At 34.1% G+C, this 21,085-nt stretch overlaps 2 protein-coding genes across 2 annotated transcripts; both read left to right on the top strand.

Annotated features, from left to right (window-relative positions):
* The first annotated feature begins 2,796 nt into the window (after positions 1-2,796).
* On the top strand, positions 2,797-9,906 carry LOC107189711 (endocuticle structural glycoprotein SgAbd-1-like). Its single transcript, XM_015578306.1, has 3 exons — positions 2,797-2,805; positions 7,002-7,138; positions 9,639-9,906. Exons 1-3 carry the CDS (start codon positions 2,797-2,799, stop codon positions 9,904-9,906), a joined length of 414 nt encoding a protein of 137 aa, XP_015433792.1.
* Positions 9,907-12,159: 2,253 nt separating this feature from the next.
* LOC107189649 (endocuticle structural glycoprotein SgAbd-2-like) lies at positions 12,160-20,416 on the top strand. The gene is made up of 4 exons (XM_015578233.1): positions 12,160-12,276; positions 18,739-18,878; positions 19,142-19,286; positions 20,198-20,416. Exons 1-4 carry the CDS (start codon positions 12,160-12,162, stop codon positions 20,414-20,416), a joined length of 621 nt encoding a protein of 206 aa, XP_015433719.1.
* The last annotated feature ends 669 nt before the right edge of the window (positions 20,417-21,085 follow it).

Raw genomic sequence — 21,085 nt, 5'->3', positions numbered from 1 at the left:
AAGGATGACGCAAGGATCTCTGACTCGGCGCACTGAACCGTTACATCGTGCATCCTCCTCGAAACAGACGGCTAGTGAAAGGAATACGCCCTGTGATGATCCGTAGCAAATCCAGCGATCTGAATCCTCTGACGAGGTCGCCGCGCTCCGTGTCTTACGGGACATTGTAAAGCGTATGACCTAATGGTGTCTGTTTGATGGTGTGTATGTACATATACACTTATTAATACATACCTTCGTATTAGGCGTGGCGCGTACGAGCGAATTTCTGACCGCAAGGCGAGTTATAGCTTCTTCAAAGATATAGGGTTAGCCATAAAGCTGACCGACCCTAAAGTTTATGCCCAGATAGCACACATACGACTTAAGGCGCCTTAATGACGGCTTAAAGGCGCCTCAGACCTAAAATAATCGTAAAATGGGCGCCTTCGAGGCATTATGTGCAATCTAGGTGTGTTTCGGTGGCCTCATCCTGTCATTCGATACCTTTGAGTTTTAAAAACTGTGCTCGACCGTCATTCAGGGGCCAGCGACGTCAATTTGGGATTGGTTTTTTCGTTTTTATCTAATTAAACTAGTTCTTATAGTGTACTAATTTCAGATCCAAAATACTTCTGGCCATTCTATTCCCAATGGAAGCTTACGAAAACGTAAATTTCTTTCAAATATTCCAGTCTTTTTTGTTACTAATGGTTTAAGGGCCGGCCTCGTTTATAGCTAACGCTATATCTTTGAAGCAAATAATAACAATGTATGGTTTAACTTAAAATTCTTATCACAGTATTCTGGAATTTTCAAATTATATGAAGCTATGGTTTACTTTCATCCTTCATTATTTAGTCTTTGATGACACAAACATCTGTATTTACTATAATGAAATTACAAATAGGGGAGAATTGCCTTTATCGTATCCCTTAAGATATTTTATGTCATATTTCCTGTTTGGCGCTAATTTATACACAAGTTAATATTGAATGTTATAGTTTGATGTGTAAAACACATACTATTGAATGTGGAACCTTTCCTGAAGAACAAATTTATTTTTATAAATTTTGTTATGACAAAATGTAAAAGGTGCGATTTAAGCAACATGTCTCCTAAATCGTACCTATTTTAAAAATAGTAAATTTGTAAATATAAATAATGAATAAATTATGAGTGAGACAAGGAATCATTTATTAATATATATTTATACATATTAAGAATGAACAAAGGAACATCCAATATACAATAATTGAAAAATAAAATATTTATATTAATATTAATTCATGTCACATATTAAATCTCATATTTCATCAGTAACAAATAAATTTCAATGCAATAAAAAAAATGTTTTTAATTTTCCTATTATAATTAATCTATTTAAAATTACCGGTACAATTTAGAAAATATGCTGAATTTATTTATAAATATCGATGTAACTTTTATAATAAATGTAACCCAGATAGCACATGACGTCTAATGACGTCTTGAAGACTGCTTAAAGGTCCCTTGGACCTAAAATAGACGTAAAATGGACGTCTTCAAAGCGACCAATCGCAATGCATAGCCAACGACGCCAACGTTACCGCGGGAACTCGGTTGGTAGACTCGTGCTCTGATTGGTCGGGATTTTTCGTGAATATCTCGTTAACAAAGTCTCGGATCACATTTTTGCTAAGGAAGAATTTGTTTCAAATCACCTCACGAGTCTCTCACGTCCGGGACCTCCAACATTTTTGTTACACCCTGCATATTGGAAAATGAGCGTCCAAAAAATCGCTTTCAGTGCGGAAACATTTAATTACATTTATTTAATTCGGCTTCGCAGCAACTGCATCGTAAAGGGAAACAGAGGAAGTTGTGTTTGTTTGATTACTGTGATAAAGTAATTACTCGGGCTTCAATAATTATTTCAATTAGCCTCGTGTATTCAGAATGACAAAAAACCACATCAGCTTAGCGACCAAAAACCTCTTTTGTATGCTAAGCTTGACGATTTTTCACTTTTATACTGATTCCTTTTAATTTCGACTTATTGTTAGTACGTAAGAAAACTATAAGCGTTTACATGAATAAGATACATTGGTTAACATAAATGCATAAATCAAAAGTACTCTGTCCGATATTTATGAATGTTTTACATGTGATATTACACAGTTAACATTGTTAGAAGATTTTTAAAAGTCTTTGTACACACGTTTCATATATATGTCTGTACGTGAAAAATATTAATCATTTATTTATCATTATTCTATGAAAATTTGCATTCAGAAGAGAAATATTTATTACCGAATGTGTGCAGCGGAGAAGAACTCATTCTTTGTACTGATATTTACCAGTCATTCAGATGTTTTTATGTGAAACTATTACGCTCTGAAAGGAAGCAGCTTATTAATCCGGGTTTCTAATTAATATTGTTTTGAATCGAAGAAGTGTATTCATGTATACTATGTGTGGATTGTGGGTACATTGAAATATACAAATTGATCTTTATAGACATTAGATGTAAGATGTATGTACTCCTACAATTACTGGGATTCATCAGAGGATCATAGATGTAATCGTTACCCCGTTCATGAATTACGCGAATACATAAGGCATATCCTCCCCTTCAACTTGTATAAAACAGTGGCGGGGCACAAAGGAAGCAGAAGCAAGGTACGGTGCCGAGTATATAGTCTCATCGTGAGTCGTTTGATCGTGTAGAAATGCACATCAGTGGATGGAACAAGCTCATGTCACGTGTCTTTCTACAAAATTCAGTGGACTAAAAATTCAGGGCTATTGAATTTGTTATATTACACCGCTATCATGATGATTCTTGTGAGTATATTCCCTTACATTCCATTTTTTACACATTTCTGTTGCGTATCTCGATATTGTTATAAATAAAGTCGTTTTCAAATCCTTAAAAGATTTATGTTATCCTATTAAAAAATTTTGCAACTGCAGAACTGTATCCACAATATTGCAGTACGTTGTTTTCTTTTTTTGTCTCTTTTGTTTATTGAAATTGTCTGTTCCTTTTGAGTTTGAACATGATTTCTAGCTGCGTATTGGAAACTGCTTATGGAGAAAAAATTACTATGAACGTTTCAGCGATTAACAAACAATTGTAGTTCGAAATACTTTTCGATGTCAAGCTCTAACAAGACTTTCTTTGACGAAAATTGGAAAAATTTTTGGTGTCAGACATTATTTTCAATGTTATATACGTATTGGATTGTTTGGAATTTCAATTTATAACATATTCTTATTTACTATTTTTTATACAATGTCTATTTTTCAATTAATTAAAAATTCTTCAATCTGTTTGTAGATGGATAACAAAAAATCCAATTGAGTGGTGTAATTTTTTTAAAACAGACTTTGTGCTTGTTTATATGTTTCGTCGGTATTTCGCCCAGAAAACAAAACAAAAACGACGAATAACTTATACAGCAAATACATTAAATTCACTCCTAGAATATAGTACCTATTTATCAGATCAAGATCTTTCGAACAAATCAGAATTTTCGGACGACCCAATACAACAAAATGTACAATTCGTATAGAAAAAAATTTTACATGTAAAAAATCTCATCAGGCTTGTACAGTAATTTTTTGAGGTATCAATACACAGTGACGAAAAATGTATGTACACTTATAAGGTGTATGTTATTGCCTATAATTGTTTGTTCAGGAAATTTGATTTTCCAACGTATGAAGAGCTGTAGAAACACACTACATAAATATGTATGTGCTCCCCCCTCTCACACTTTATTAGACAATGAATTACGTTGTGAATTAATTGTAATCTTAATTATAACGAAGTAATCAGCAACAGAGAAATCAGTTGAAGTAGAGACTACAATGTGTTAATGCCAAATAATTATTCATGAAACTTACATACCTGCACACCCACGTGGCGGCTCTTCTTCGTGATTAGACTGCGGATCTCTATGCAAATATAGATTTTCATTGTCTATTTTACAAAAACTGGCATTAAACGGAAATTCCTTTACCTTATTCAGGATACTATCAGGCTCCAAATAAAACAAATACCTCATCAAAGTTCATTAAATATTGTATCAAGTTCATTAATATGTACAATAAAGCTCTGTTAAACGTTCAAACGTCGAGTCCGCTTTGGAATTGTTATTGATCCAAGTCAATTTCGACTACAAGTGAAAAACAAAGAGGGATTGTGCGTAAAGACAGTCGACAAAGATTTAAATGCCCGCGTATGAGCGGGACGACCAAAATGCAACGATGAAACATTTTCATTTTGAGTTGTTTATTAATAAACAGTTTATTGGTATATTAGTGAGATCTTCCTGATTGAAATGAGATCAAACATGATATAATTTGGACAATTTCTAATTTATCATTATTGTGTTCTCTACACAAAATTATTAACGGACAAGCAAATAATGCAAAGATCACGGCACTAATAAACTTCAATTAGAGCTCCCCCACTTTTTAGGCCTTCACCATGCACATCCACACTTAACAATACTGACCCAATTAATAGAATCTGGACGCAAGCGAACAATTACAGCAACCAAATTGATTTTTTTACTCCGGACGCAAATACATTCAAGACTAAAATCTACAGGAAAATAGAACGCAGCAAACTTTAAGCTAAATATTCAGATATACTCGTTAAATATGTATCTCTGTAGACCTATTACCTATATAATGTAATATTTTTGTAAATTAATGGGCCTTGCCCCGTGGAAATAAATATTAATAATAATAATATTATCGCTTCTTGTTTCAAGCTCTTAGAATATTGTCGCTAATTCAAATAAGTAAAAACGCTCTAGGATTAACACAAAAAATAACATTTAATAGAAGCTGATATTTGTACAAAAGTTGGTAGTTACAAAATTTTGTGTTCCATGTTCAAGTCTTATGAGTAGACTGCGGATTTTTAAGCAAAATGAAATTTTCTACAACAATTTATACCGAGAAGAGCAAATCTAGGGATTACATTTTTTTCTTAAGTATCATATTGGGCTCAGAATAAATTAGAAAACTCATTAGATGTGATGAAACTTCTGTCTTTTACTGTATTTTACAGACCCCTGTAGGTTATAAATGAATAAAATCCGCAGTCTACTTATGAGTTATTCTCATTACAAAAGCTTGAAAGTTGGATTCGGCTTGCTAGTTGTGGTTCGTTCGTTACAGGAGTCCTGAAGGTTTGATTACTTCTAATTCTTTAGTTGGAAAATATTCTAATTGTACCTTACATAATCTCCCCTCATCTGGGACGTTGAAGGGGTGAATTCAGTGGTGGTTGCATGGAAACGACGAATCCTAATTGAGGGGGGTTTCCGAATTGTGTAACGCCAACTGACCCCCTGACTTCGTTTTCTCACGTAGGCCACGCAGGACGTTGCACAAACGTTCCCTGCACAAGGAAACCGGCTGATAACTTAGGATCGTTTTTCCGCTGCGTGCGGGTTTACGATACGTTGAGAAAAGGTAGTTATAGCTGCTTCAAAGATATAGCGTTAGCCACAAATCTGACCGATCCTAAAGTTTATGTGTTTCGGTAGTCTAATCCTGTCATTCGGTACCCTTGAGTTGTAAAAACTCTGCTCGAACGTCGTTCAGGGTCGTGCGACGTCAATTTGGGATCGGTTTTTTCGTTTTAATGTAGTTAAACAAGTTCTAATTGTGTACTAATTTCAGATTTATAATACCTGTGGCCCTTTTATTCTTGATGAATGCTTACAAAAACTTAAATTTCTGTCAAATATTTCAGTCTATTTTGTTTTATTTTTTGGACCCCCATAGCTGAAAGTTGCGCACGACCCTGAGTGCGGTGGGACACAATGGGCCCCCGATGATCGAGTACTAATGGTTTAAGAGTCGGCCACGTTTCTGACTGTCGCTATATCTTTGAAGCAGCTATATGACTCATTTGTTTTCTGTTTCAAAACAGAACAGGTATTCTTCATCTGTATCGAAATCGTTAACGAAAAATTCCAAATACTTTGAAGTCAGCTAATCAATATATTGAATGGGGCAGTTCCTATCGATTGTAGCGTAAATATAAACAAATGTCCAGATGTTCTGAAACAATCCTACATATTTATGATAAACTAGAAACGATTCAAATTATAACGTGTTTGGTCTCATTTTAATTAGAAATACCTCACCAATAAATTAATAGATTCTTCATTAACAAAGAACCAAAGATAGAAATACGTTCATCGCAACATTAACCTTGTCTCGCAATCTTTTTTTGGCGTCCAAACTTTAGGCTGTCGATTCGTGAATGAGCCATTCCACGTTAAAACTCACAGATAATTGCGGTTAAAGTCCCCAATTGTTCTTATATTTGTAACATTTATTGATGACCACGAAAAAATGAACTGCATAAAATTGTAGCTTCATACTGTAAATTAATGTAATTTCCTTACTTCGGTTGTCGATGATGATTTGCACCTTCGGTTGTAGTATGATGTGCATCTGTACGAGGACCCGGAAATAGGAGACTCTTGAGGTGATTTGAAACAAGTTTTTCCTTAGCAAAAATGTTATTCGAGGCTTTCTTAATGAGATATTAACGAAAAACCTCGACCAATCAGAGCGCGAGTCTGCCGGTCGAGTTCTCACACTCTGATTGGTCGGTGTTTTTCGTTAATATTTCGTTAACAAAGCCTCGGATAACATTTTTGCTAAGGAAAAACTTGTTTCAAATCACCGCACGAATCTCCCATTTCCGGGAGTATGCGGAAAAAATCTGATATTTTTCAAATCATCCCAGGAACCCTCGTTTCCGGTAGTCGAAGCTATTTTGGGACACCCTGTATATCGTTGTGTGGATATAATTCTCATATTTTATAAGGAACACGTGAAATCTTATTGTAACTTTTCTCAGAAATTTATTGGTATATGTGCAGAATGAACAGTTAAAAGTTTTGCTGAATTTTAATCGATCTATTACCTTTCCACCCACTTTCTTTCTTTCTTACCGTAATTATATTACTACTGGTAATAGTCATTTATTTTTTTTTTTCTAGATCGTTTTGTTAGGACTCTCGACAGTGGTGTCTGCGCAATTCAATAGATACTTGTACAATCCTGACTACTATGGGCGACGTTTCGCTATATTGCGACAATCCCAAGACTCTTCTCCGGATGGATCGTATTCCTACAGGTGAGATCGTCCTTCTACAGCGGACCGTACGTCGACGAAACAATAAGCGACGTCGAAGTATGTTTCCACAAACGCGATCTCGACACGCTCGAAGAATCCCATTTATTCTCGGTCTCTAAAAACGCATTAGCGTGCATATCCGTCTATCCTATTATAATCTTATTTATGAAATAATAATATAAAAACACTTCTTATAATGTCCTTCATACATTTAAGGAATGGTATTCAGGGAAATGCAAAGACGACTACCTTTAGTATTATTGTTTGACATCAATATTAGGTAGTATTGTCATATTTGTATAATAAACGTTTATAGGTGCGAGATCATGTACGTAGGACGAGCATAGACAAAGTATTACAGTGACTGATAATTACATAAAGTACTGGTAACAATAAAAGGGTATAATGTGTTTAATCTTATAAAACAGATACAAAAATTTTGACAGAATAAACGTCCCAGATACCACATGATGCCTAATGACGTCTTGAAGACGGCTTAAAGGCGCCTTAGACCTAAAATAGCCGTAAAATCGACGTCTTCAAGGCGACATGTACTATTTGGGGTATAGTGAGTTTGGATATAAAACAGGCTGTGATAACCAGTCCTTCGAGATGGTACATAAAAATTTAGGAGAACCCCATTCATGAAAACAATATCTATCAATTTCGTCTGTTTGATAAGATTTTAACAAGCTGACCGCCGCCACTGGCTACCACTGTCGCCGTCGTGTGTTTTGCTGAATGATTTCGATTCTCTATTGAAAACAAAATATATTTTGTAACTTTCCTTGACATCGTCATCATTATTAGGTGAATATTTCAACACATTTAAAAAATCCATCCATCCAAGATTTTAAAGAATCCATTTGTTTAATTTTATACACAAATTTGTATACATTTACATAATTTTAGTTGATATCAGAATATAAAATTGTTAAGTATATTGTTAAGATTGGAATGCACACTTACACTGACAATTAGTCTACTCGTTCGTACTCAGAAAGAAACACTAGTCCAAAGGAGTGTGAGTACGGAAACGAGGAAGATAGAAATGAAGACGTGAGAGGGGGCAAAAAAGAAGAGGAGGAGGTTACACAGGATATTCAGCTGTGAAAAGATATCTAATTAGCTTTGATGTTAATCATTTGTGTTAGACGATTGCGCAGTTAGCAATAACACATTACACAATAGAATAATTACAATCGACCTACCTATCCACCTACATACATACATACATACCTGTCGACTATACTTTGAGGTTCACGCCTAGAGGAGCCCCTCCTTTGACATTTGTCGTTCAGTAAATCGAACAAGCTCCACCTCATATCTTGGAGGAACATACCTGTCAAATCGTACCGTAGGTCGTCAATTTATGCATTATAAGAGAATTTTTATATTCTGAGCAATGTGATATCATGCACACATATAATATAATAAGACTTTATACCGAATGTGCTCATAGATCGAGTGAACCATAGTGATGTTATGAATATAAAATACTTTATAGTTGCATAATGGTTTATTGAATTTAAAACTGCAAACAATTTTAAATTTTAACTTCAGTAATAAAGAAATTCAGTATTTACTTAAATATATTGGCACAATAGTAGTTTAGAAGAACAGAAATTATGAAGATTTGTAGCGTATTTTTTGCATTTTCAGAATAATTATGGCTTGTATATACAAATTGTAACGTAAGCCAAATCCTATATAATGAAATGTTTAACGTGTTCATTTGTTTGTTAGAAAATTTTTCCAGAGACTTTTTTTCTACTTCCCGATTTATACAAAAATATATTTAATATATATAAATATATATTTTATACAAAAATTGAACTCCACTGAAAAATCTTCAGAAATTGATAATGAAATTCAACTTTTAATTAGATTATCACAAATCTATTCTATTGCACTAAAAAATATGAAATATTTTAAGTTACTAAATATTAATAAATACTTACAAGTTACTAACTTATAGCATAGCGAAACAAAAATTATGCCCACCCTGAAATTTCTGAAGAGACCTTCATCCACAGCAAAATGCTAAAAAACGTTTTAGAATAAAAGACAAGAATCTATTTATTACATAGAATTTGCAAAAGAGCAACAGAAAAGTTTATGTGAACTAATCGCGTAGGTAATCGAGTCGCGTAAGTGAATTCGAAGATCACCCTACGTATGTATACAGGATGTCCCAAAATAGCTTCGACCCCAGAAATGAGGGGTACCTGGGATGATTTGAAATAACTTTTTCCTTAGCAAAAATGTTATCCGAGGCTTTGTTAACGTGATATTAAAGAAAAACCCCGACCAATCAGAGCGCGAGTCTGTCGGCCGAGTTCCCGCGGTAGCGTTGGCTACCAATCGCAGCGTGTAGTTATTACTTTTATTTTGTTATTTACTATTATTACTGTATTATATCGTTAATTACTATTATTATTGTTATTATTATTATGGTCATCAATGTTATTATTATTGTGTATTTTTTCCTCTGTTTTAGTTATGACACAGAAAATGGTATATCTGTAGCAGAACAAGGTGTACCGAAGTTTGTCGGACCAAATCAAATAGAGTCCGTGAGGGGACAATTTAGTTATACTGCACCAGACGGTACACCAATTTTGGTAACCTATACAGCCGATGAAAATGGTTTTCAAGCCAACGGTGCACATTTACCAACGCCACCACCAATACCAGTAGCAATACAACGTGCTTTAGCCCATAATGCCGCTCATCCTGAAGAGGAAGAGCCATACAGGCGATACTAAAAGACTTTGGTACTTGTGTCTTGGTTTTAGGATGCTGTTTCTGAAGCAATGTATACACTAACAAATACAGCTTCAGAAGTAACTCGTGGGCATCTCCGGTATACAGTATAGCATAGGTAGATAATAAAATTTTAATATTTCTTTCATGCCAAGTCACTGTTGTTTATGGTTATGGTAAACTACAAAGTATATTAAAAATTCATATTTTAAATTACATTGAAATATATTAGAACTCGGACATATTCAAAAAAAATTGAATTATACCTACTAACATAGATTTTTCTACAGTGGACTCTAATTATTTTGCCACTCAACATATTGCCATGCGAGGTACTTCCCCTTCATACGTATTTTCGAGCACACATTCGTTCTTCCACCACGTTGCATACACCGGCGCACCAGAACGATCCAGCTTTTGCGCAGGCGCCGAGACCAAGGCTATGACAATAGAACTTAGCATAGAGGGGGCTCTGAACTCATTGCCATTTTACTCCCCTATAGCCCCGACCATGGCAATATAGTTAGAGTCCACTGTACCTATTGAACACGACCGGCTCTAGCTCGGTTTCTGATTTTTTAGTTAGACCGAAAAATGAATCGCGTGCGGCCTCCAGTTGTGAATATTATTGATTTAGTAGGTAGATGATTTATTCGTTACAACAGCACTGTACAACTCTACGCTTTTCGGGTACGAGAGTCCGATGTCGCCCGTGGGTACAGCCTGCGGCAAAATGACAAACGACCAGTGCTGTCACAGACCGGTGTTTTATATAAGGAAAAATTGTATTATAGTATCGGGGCCTCGCTGTACGTGGCAAATAATTCTTGGAGGTGCAGAGACTCACGCTCGTAAATACTTAATTACGCGGACACCCTGAACACTTGCACGAACGGGCAAAGAGTTGAGCAGCTCAGCATTGCCAAAACGTAAAGCAGAAGTAAAATTTCATCAACTATGTATTCATGGAAAAATTTGAACAGCCATGGAACATTGTATTCAGCTATTGATACTATGCATGTTAAACAGTCTAATTAAAGAGAATATTGGAAATTGATGCAAATTGTTCAATTACTCTTCTCTATGTTGTACTGGAAGTTATTTATTAAGCAATCGTTTGATCACATTGTGAAATCCAGCGACACAGACTAATGTTTCCTTTTAATTAGTTTTTCAATTCCCTTTAATTCCTTTTTTACAATTACGAAAAGTAAAGATAGCTTCCTTGTCTGAAGATAAATGTATGGAAATAAAGTAACGGAAGTGTATGAGAGAGGAACAACTTGAATAAAATATGAAAGTGTTTATTTATAACATAACATACAATATTATGCTTTTTATTATGATATGTAAAATATGAACGTATAAATATATTTTATAAATATACATTAAAATATCTATAGCGTTTGTGTATTATTTGTTTCTCACTAACGAATTCAAAGGCAACATAGGAATGAAGAAATCATAAACTTATGTTTACAGCTAATGGTGAGTAATACAATCGATAGGATAACGATTTAAACTACGTATACACTTAATTCTGCTTTTAAAAACGGCGAGTGGAGAGGTAAGGGAGAGGGAGAGATGGTGGGGGGAGAGGAAGAAGGAGAGTTTCGGTAGAAGACGAATTGGTGAACACAGGAAAATGTGAAGAAAGCAGAACAAAACGGGAAAGTTTTGAGGTTAAGACAAAGAGGAAAAGAAGAACAGAAGAAGGAGAGAACGACATCTGCAGCGGATAAAGAAGGATACGAAAAGAGAAGGTCTGTCGGTAAAATAGAGAGTAGAGGGAAACGGAGAAAGAGGTCAAAGAAAAATGTATGCAGTAGATGAAGGGAAGAATAAAGGAAGTGTAATGAATAGAGATAGGATTGTTAGGCAAAGGAGTACAATCGAGGGAACGATAGAATCATAAAGGAAATGCTAAAGGGGATGAGTGAAAAGATAAGAGAAGTGTGGAAGGGAGAAGAGAACAGGCAAAAGACATAAGAGAAGAAATAGAGGAGATAACGGAAGAACTTAAAAGAGGGAAGAAAAATAGGAAGCAGAAAAGGAAGAGATATGGAAAGGTATAGAAGCGATAGGGTAGAATTTGCAAAAGGTAAAGAAGGAATAAATGGAAGGGGACAAAATTAAAATCATGGTAGAAAGGCTTAAGAAATTTGAGAAGGAAAGGAAAGAAGGAGAAAATAAAGGAAGACATCGGTGAACAAAAGTTAGAGTTAAGCGGAAAGGTAAGACAGATAGAAAGTAGAATGGAAATGAAAGGAAGGGAGGAAAGAAGAGAAAATACAATAATAAAAGGTCTAAAGAAGGGTAAAACTGGCGTGGAAGAAAGAGTGAAGGAACTGATGAGGGAGATAAAGGCTAAGGTGGGAGTAAAAAGTGTGAGGTAGGAGAAAGGATGGAGAAGAGAGAATGGCAATAGTGAAACTGGGGAGTAGAGAGCAGAAAAGAATGGTTATGGAGAGAAAAATGTATTAAAAGGAAGATCTGAAATAATGGAAAAGGATTGGACATGTAAAGAGGGAGAAATGCACTGGATACTAGGGGAAATGGCAGAAGAAGGAAGAAGCAGAGGATGAGCTATGGGAAAATATAAAATATGGATAGAAGGATGATGTAGATGGATTATGGAGATGGGGAGAGAAAAAGGAGAAGCTAAAGAATGAGAAAGGAAGGGTGTGGAAGAGAAAAGAGAAAAATGGGGAGAAAGAAAGGATGGGTTGGAAGGTTGCGTTCTGGAACGTGGCGTGAATAGCGACCAAAGGTAAGGAATTCTGGCAAATGTGCAATTTATTAAAAAATATTGTATTAGAATTTTCAAAATGTACCATTTTCTCCTAAGATTTGAGCTCTGTTACGTACACTTTCGTCTGAATTAATACATACGTCATTACGAATGACAGAAACTTCCTCGCTCAATATCTCCAAGGCTCTGTTTTTTTCGATGTTAGAAGACGGTGTCTTAACCGAGGGTCCAAAAATTCATATTAACGGCACCGCGAACAAAACTGTTACCACACAATGTGGAAGAGCCAATAAAGCTAATAAATAGCTAATATACTTACATGTCAATTTAAAATAAAAAGTGGCAGCTCCGATGACCTTGACCTTGACATATATTGCCAAGTCGCTCCTTATTTCTTAAAAAGTTATTAACTAAGCCGAACCATCAAAGCCAAATTTTGTCTAATGCCTGTTATAACGTTATGGCTACAAGTTTGATGCAAGATTTGCTATAAACAACTTGCGCGCACATTGATAGCAACATAGGCAGCAAATTGGCAGCAACACATGTAGCAAATTGGCTTGTGCAAACCTTGTCCCGGTTTTGCCCTCAATTTGACATAGGTCATGTTGCAAGACTTTCTGTCAATTTGTTTTACCATTTTGTCAGTTGGCGTTGCCTGCAAAGCTCAAGTCAAATGCGGAAACAGATGGCTATGGTTTTTTAGACAACTTTTGCCATTTATTGCTGGCAATTTGCTCGAAACTTGTACACAACTGGTTATCAGGACAGAGCTCAATGTAATAGAGCATCTATACGAAATGTTAGATTCTAAATTTAGAGAAATAAATATAAATGAATCCCATACTTTCGTAGTGTATACTCACTTTTGACTCTCACTGTATATATCCATAGTGTCTATTACAATGTTACAAATGTTATATACCCCAATTTGTGATTTTATGAGTAAGCAACCGACTATGCAATCGCGACATAATAATGTCGGAATCCAAGACCGATCCCGCTTGACTTCTTCCGACCCGACCCGAAGAGTTGGGCTGTCCGAAAGTGACGGGCCGTCAGAGAGTATAGAGTTGCCTGAAAACATCAGGCTGTCCGAAAGCATCAGGCTACCCGAAAAGGGCAAGCCTGCTCGACTTATTCCGACCCGACCCGATCGCTCGGGTATCCAACATACAGGGTGATTCATATAACGCTGTCACCTAATTTATTTGTAAACTGTTCGTTGTACGAAAAAATGTTTCAAACAAAACCTGTAAGGTATCATGAGAGGCACGCAACGTAATATTGTAATTAGTTTTTTGCTGTTCCCAGATAGCACATGACGCCTAATGACACCTTAAAGACGGCTTAAACGCGCCTTAGATTTAAAATAGCCGTAGAAATGGGCGTCTTTAAGGCGTCTTATGCTATCTGGGTTTTGAAACGAGAACTTGAGTTTTTGTATTGTAGTGTGCCAAATTTGAGCTTGCAATTGGAAAGAGTATTGAACGGTGAATAAAAAATTGTTAGCGTAAATAATTACCGAGATATTCTTTAAATGATTTTAATGTAAGTAATGCCCAAAATGTTGGTCGATACAATTAATGAATCAATACAAGTGCGCAGTTGTTTAATCAGTGCAAATGACACATGTTCAAGTGTTTCTTGAGGTATAGCATTACATGCTCTAATGATACGATTTTTTATATTTTCGGGTGCCATTGGTAGCGCGCGGTTAACTTTGGTTTTTAGATGTCCCCGAAAGAAAGTAGTCAAGTGACATAAAAAGTTCGGAAACTGGTTGTAAGTGTGGATTTTACATTCACGAAAGTTTATCATAGTTCACTGAAGAATATTTCAATAATTATTAGTTTTTGGACCTATATAGTGAACATTTTCTTACTCAGCGCTCAACACACTTTCCAATTGCATGATCAAATTTCTCACATTACGATAAAAAACTAAAGGTAACCTTCATATCTCGATAAGAAAAAAGGAAACTAGCAAAAAAGTAATTATTACATTGTGTGCCCTTTTTGATACCATGCAACCTTAGTTTGAAACATTTTTGCATACAATAAGCAGTTTACAAGCAATTTATGTAGAAGCGTTAAGCTGTGTCTACACTACATAGCATAACAAATTATGTAGCAAACTTATAAAACTTGTTAGAATAACAGAAAGAAAAATGTTATATAACATTTTTTGTATTATAGCAAGTTACATGTTATCCATTAAGTGTGACGCCATTATTAACAATGAGATGCGAAATGTTATACAAACTTGTTACGGACGTGTCCAAAAGGTATAATTTTGCAACAAGTTATAAAAACATGTTGTATAGAAAAGCTGTATAACAATTTGTTATATAACACTCTTTTGTTATACAGCAATTGTTACATATGTTGATACCATCATGATAACTATCACTGATAAGAATCATAGACAGATATCTGTCTCATACATACATAATATTTTAAATGGATTAGTAAATTTATTGTTAAGATAGGAAAATCAAATGGGAGATGGAAAATATAATTTCAAGACGGAAAAAGTTGTTCAGGTTCAAATCAGCAGTTGGAGGATAATATATTCAAGTTTTTGCACCATCATTTTTTCACTTAGTAGAGGTACACAATTTTAAGAACATATAATATAGATCAAAACCAATTGTAACCTACCAAAAGGAAATACCCCTTGAATGAAAGAATTCCAGGTAATAGACTTTTCTATAAAATTCCTGTTATGGAAAGTAAAAACTGTAATGTAATTTACTAAGTTTGAAAAGTGGTTAACACGCAAAATGTTTGAAGAAAGCTTGCCCAACACGATTCTAGATCTCGTTATCTGGCAAGCAGGTTGCAAACGTTACTTGGATCTAGTTTGACCTTTCTCGTTTTATTAACCACGTCAGCTTATGTATGCCCCATCATCTCAGCAACGCTTCGACTCTCATAAAGAAACGGATAGAGCGCATACCTTCGGGATCCTCCCAGATGAGCAACGTACCTAGAAATTATGCATATTGATCGGCTACATACAGTTTTGAATCCGGTTGAGCGATACCTTCCGAATTGTAGCCGTCTCGTACGTAAAGATTCAGCTTAGAAAAGTCAAACGATAATTTAAAATTTCCTGACATACATAAAAGCAAGAAAATCAGTTCATAACATTGACTGAAGAATTGGGAAAGGTCGATTTAGTTAATTAAATCTAAATTGAATTAGACGTTTTCTCTTAATAACGTAAATATACCTACATGTATAAACGGATATAAGTCCATATTTCATTAGATTTTACGTCAATCTAACACGTACTTAAATATTTTGCGAAAATACTTTCTGAGAGATTTCTTTTGTTTAATTTTTAACCAATATAAAAGAAAGACATAAAACTGATAGTGATTTTAACATCACGTGCCTACACATACACGTATTAAATAAAAAATTTCATTTTAAACAAACTGTTCACTTAATAAAAATGTCTATACGTATAAATGAGATAAGATATTTGGAATTAAAAGAAATTACCTCTTATAAAGTTTTATAAATACAATAAAGCTGAAAACCTCTCAAAAGAAAACAAATTCATCCCTACTATATGCTAGAAAATATTATTTTCAAAATTATTATGGCATAGAAATACCACTTAAGTAAAATATTCCATCCATAAATTAAAAGTATAATAAAAAATACAAATAAAATGAGGATATGGATAAGAGGAAGTATTTTTTTTATTATTCAGTATTTTTATTGATATTACGTAAACTATTAGGGGACTATTAATAGTAACTCGCTGTGTTAGATTCTAATGAAGGCCTTAAATAATGTACTACTGTGAAATTATGTATGTATATGCCAGAGTATGTTTTCGAACTATTCATCTAATTACTATCAAGCAAACTTTTATTTTAATTACAACAAAGTTAGTGTACGTTCTTGAATATAATTTGTCTAGATCTAGCAAGTAACAAAATCAAAGAACACATGTCATAATAATAATATCATTATACTACTAAAATGTACAGAAATATTTAAATCCATCATTTATTTAACTCGAATTATTTATTTAGAGTAAGACAGCAGAAATATGACAAGAACGCTTTTTAAAACATTTAGACACATTCATCTCAATTATGTATACATATTGGTACAAGCACATTGAAAAAATGTTTATAATACAAATTATGTAATATTACAATTTTTTTGTACATGTCCAGTACATGAAATAAGTCATCATTATTTTTATGATATTCTGTGTATTGTTTAAAATCACAATAAGTCAAACATGGCACTACTTCTGTAAATAAAATTAAACAAGATTCATCATCTCTACTATAATATACTCATAGTTTTCCATTACATGAGATTCTTTTCGCCATATTCCTGTCACCAAGCTCATGCATCACTTTATCACCAATATTCTCTTCAGGGGTAATGTTTATACATCACTATAGAAATTTTTAAAGATTTAACAGAAAATATACCCACATTCTAGTAGGTCTTCACTAAAGAACAAGTTTAGTCTTTTACAGCATCAAACGACCTTTTACTATTACCTGTTGAACTTGTTTCAGCAACTACTATTTAAAAGATAATTACAAAAATATACTATACCACCTAAATTTACTGGACACGAAACAATTTGTGTTAACAGGACTCTCTCACATTAAGTATTTATACAAGCGAGCAGCGTACAAAAAAGTAGCTTAAACGTGTCTTATTGTTAGACAGTTAATTATTTCGTAGATCTTTGTCATAATAATAAATAAATTTGAACGCGTAATTGGGTCAATGTGTTTTAAATGAACATACATAATGAAAATACAAAATTTTTAGCGTTTCTAAGATTCTATATTTGTAATGTAATTACAATATTAATATAATTACATTGTTCCGTCGATAATTGTATACTTTATAATAAAATTGTATACACTACTATATTTGTACCAATGTTGTTAATATTCGAATCGTATTAAGGATATATTCTCTAGTAATATTTTTAAAGATTAATCTTTACAAATAGTGATTATCCTTGAAGATGTTGCTTATAGCAGAGCTATAGTTACACTATAATATATTCTATCGCGATCTATACTTTTCAGACATGATGATGCAAGTAACCACTTCTCTGCTAAAAAAGGTAACAAATAACCATCACAGTTTGCATAAAAGATTTATTCATAATGCAGGTATCTTAGAGAAACGATAAAACTTAAATAAATAAAGAACCTTACGATCATATTGTATTTTTATACATTTATGTTATAAAGAAGCAATATGCAAGCTGTAATAATAAAAATGTGACCAATCGTCCAAATTTTTATGTATGCTTATGTAAATAAATTTGGTAGCTAAGCAAATTAACTGCTACCAATTGGCACTGATCGGTAAATGATTCTCGTATTAGAACATTAACACTAGAACCTAAATCCTCGCGAGCAGGGTTGAGGTGGGGCACAGATGTGAGGGCGACTAGAAATTGTAAAGAGAGTGGTTAAATGCATGAATAGTCAGAATGGAAAGGGAAGATCTTCTTGCTCGTCTTCATATAAATGCCGGCAGTACTTGCACATGGTATTACAGGTTTGCCCTTGTTCAAAGCAACATCGTAAAACTGGAACGGACATCATGCAATATTTAGTGAGTGTTTCCAATCGATGCTTATCAATGTTCGATTGATACTTCTAATGTACTATGTTTCATTACTTCGACTAATGAATACTTATATCTTTTGAATAATGCTTCATCAATGGTGCAATCTAGTTCATATCACTCCACTTTTAATTTTTTTCCATGGTGCAATAGAAAGTTTGTTCTTTTATTAAGAAATTTTTTAAAGTTTTCTTTTTTCAAGATTTTTTTTTTATTAGTTTGTAACAGTTTTTATAAAAACAATATACATGTTATTTGGGTGTATTTTATGTACAATCAATTATTGTAAAAATGTTTCCTACAGCAAAAGAGAGTCCAAGGAAATCAACGGGATCAAACATTAAATATTTATCTACTCAATTCAGAAAAAAAATACAACACAATAAAACCAGTTGCGTAATTTTTTAAACTTAAACTTTATATTAGAAAACATTGTGTGATTGCAGTTTTTTCTGTTTGCTTTATTCTGCTGCGCTGTAGGACAGTATGGATCGTACCGTGGTTTTCCAAATCAAAATGCATATAGAACAACACCTAGACCAAATTATCAGCAACCAATACAACCTCAGTATACGCCACAATATAAGTAGGTATTTTTATGTAAAATATACGACACTATATGTATTAATACTAGATTTCTAGAATGTCTTACAATAATTAGATAATATTTTTCTTTAATATGCAAGTAAACAATGTTCATAAAAGGAGTGGTTTTATAAGATTGTAATACCTTAAGCCGAGATCATGTGATTTGTTATACAATGATGGTATTATGTATCTTATATTTGTTTTTGAATATAAGTAAATAATTGTGAAAATGTCGAATAAAGAAGTTTCATTTTGTTACAGTTCACCTGGAAGGTTCATAGCTATTCGTAGCCAACAAAAGGACACCTTTCCAGATGGATCTTATACTTTTAGCTACGATACCGATAATGGAATTTCAGTTGCTGAAAGCGGACGCCCTCAAGCTACTTCGCAGGGTCAAAGCGAGGTAATAATAGTCACGTGTTAAAACTTACACACACGCTTTTTAGTTACATACTTTTTCGTATTGCATACTTATAATTACACTGCGGATTTTTATGCAAAATAAAATTTTATAAAATAATTCTTCAAGACAAGATCAAAAGTAGAAATTTCTATCTTCTCTTGAGTATGTTATTGAGTTAAGAATAAAATAAAAAAGTCGATGAAAGTTTTGTTTTTTATTGTATTTCACAGAACTCTAGAGTCTATAAATGCATAAAATCCGCAATCTATTTATAGTAATAGGTAATTGATTTATTCCACCTATTCAAACTGTAGAGCATTTTCATAACAAACTAAACAGACTGAAGGAATGGAAGTGTACGAAATTGTATTTCATAGTTCAATTATCTATGTAACATGTTTAAAAAATTATAACGCGTTACCCTCATGAAAAGGAACTTCCTCTTAAGCCAGGCTCACACTACCCAAATAGCACATGACGCCTTAAAGACGTCCATTTTACGGCTATTTTAGGTCTAAGGCGTCTTTAAGCCGCCTTGAAGGCGTCATTAGACGTCGTGTGCTATCTGGGTAGCGGTCAATGGTACGGTCAAATCATAAGAAGTTTGTAATTAGATTATACCTCTCTCATTTGTTTACGTGCGAGGGATAAAGGCTACTGTCTTATTCGACGTGATTTGACCTACCGTGACCACTAGTGTAAATCTGGCTTGATTTCGTTGTTATTTAAAGAAGTAGACCACTTCATACAGAGGAATACACGAAATCGCAATAAAACCTGTCCATTTTTCCAAGATACACAAACACCAACATAAACCAGAATAAAATCGCCCATTTTGTAAAATAGGTACATTACACACACATGCTTTCAACGTACCAAATTTGTTTAATTCAATATGTATAATTTTCCAGGTTGTACAAGGTAGATTTTCATATTCTGCGCCAGATGGAACCCCTATCACTGTGGAATATACGGCTGATGAAAACGGCTTTCACCCTCAAGGCGCACATCTCCCAACACCACCGCCAATTCCAGAAGCTATCAGACGAGCTCTTGCTGCCAATCCGCCTGGACTCGATGATTCCGATTATAGGCAGCCTTATAACTCAAATCCTTATCGAAGATATTAGGCAAAATTTACCGATCAAATGATTGCAAAATGTTCTTGAGGCTTGAATTGAATGTTATTATCTTGTAACCGGACGCAACGTTTGTACATATTCCAGAAAATAAAGAAGTATCAATTTCCACGTGTGACAGTTGTTATATGATACACGAAGAAATACGCCTACTTGTTTAAACATTCTACGTCTGTCATTTTACATTCTTTTAATAGCGTTTTCTTTGTACCTTACACACTTCCCAGATAGAACACGACGCCTTGAAGACGGCTTAAAGACGCCTTAGACGTAAAATAGCCGTAAAATAGGCGTCATTAAGGCGTCATGTGCTATCTGACAATTCTTACATAGCTTTTTTTTTATAAATTTTAATTAAACCGTTTAAGAAACCCTAGCAATGACCTATTCATCTATAATAAGTATAAAAACTAGAGTTTATTTCATCTGACATTAAAAGATTTCCCAAACATTTGTAAAAGTGTACACAATCTTCTGCATACTGTAAAGATACACCTTAATGATTCGTGACTAATTTCTAAGATTTACTCGTGTCTTCCACCTTCAGTGTCCATTAATAATTTAGTTTAAAAGCCAGTACAGTGATTCCTCGATGAATGCGACACGAGCAACGGCGTTATTCCTACCACTGGGGTAGTCCCCCTGTGGGACCAAGCAAAA

Source organism: Dufourea novaeangliae, unplaced genomic scaffold, assembly GCF_001272555.1.
Source record: "Dufourea novaeangliae isolate 0120121106 unplaced genomic scaffold, ASM127255v1 scaffold162, whole genome shotgun sequence".
NCBI classification, from domain to species: domain Eukaryota; kingdom Metazoa; phylum Arthropoda; class Insecta; order Hymenoptera; family Halictidae; genus Dufourea; species Dufourea novaeangliae.
This window is presented reverse-complemented; position numbering and strand designations above follow the sequence as displayed.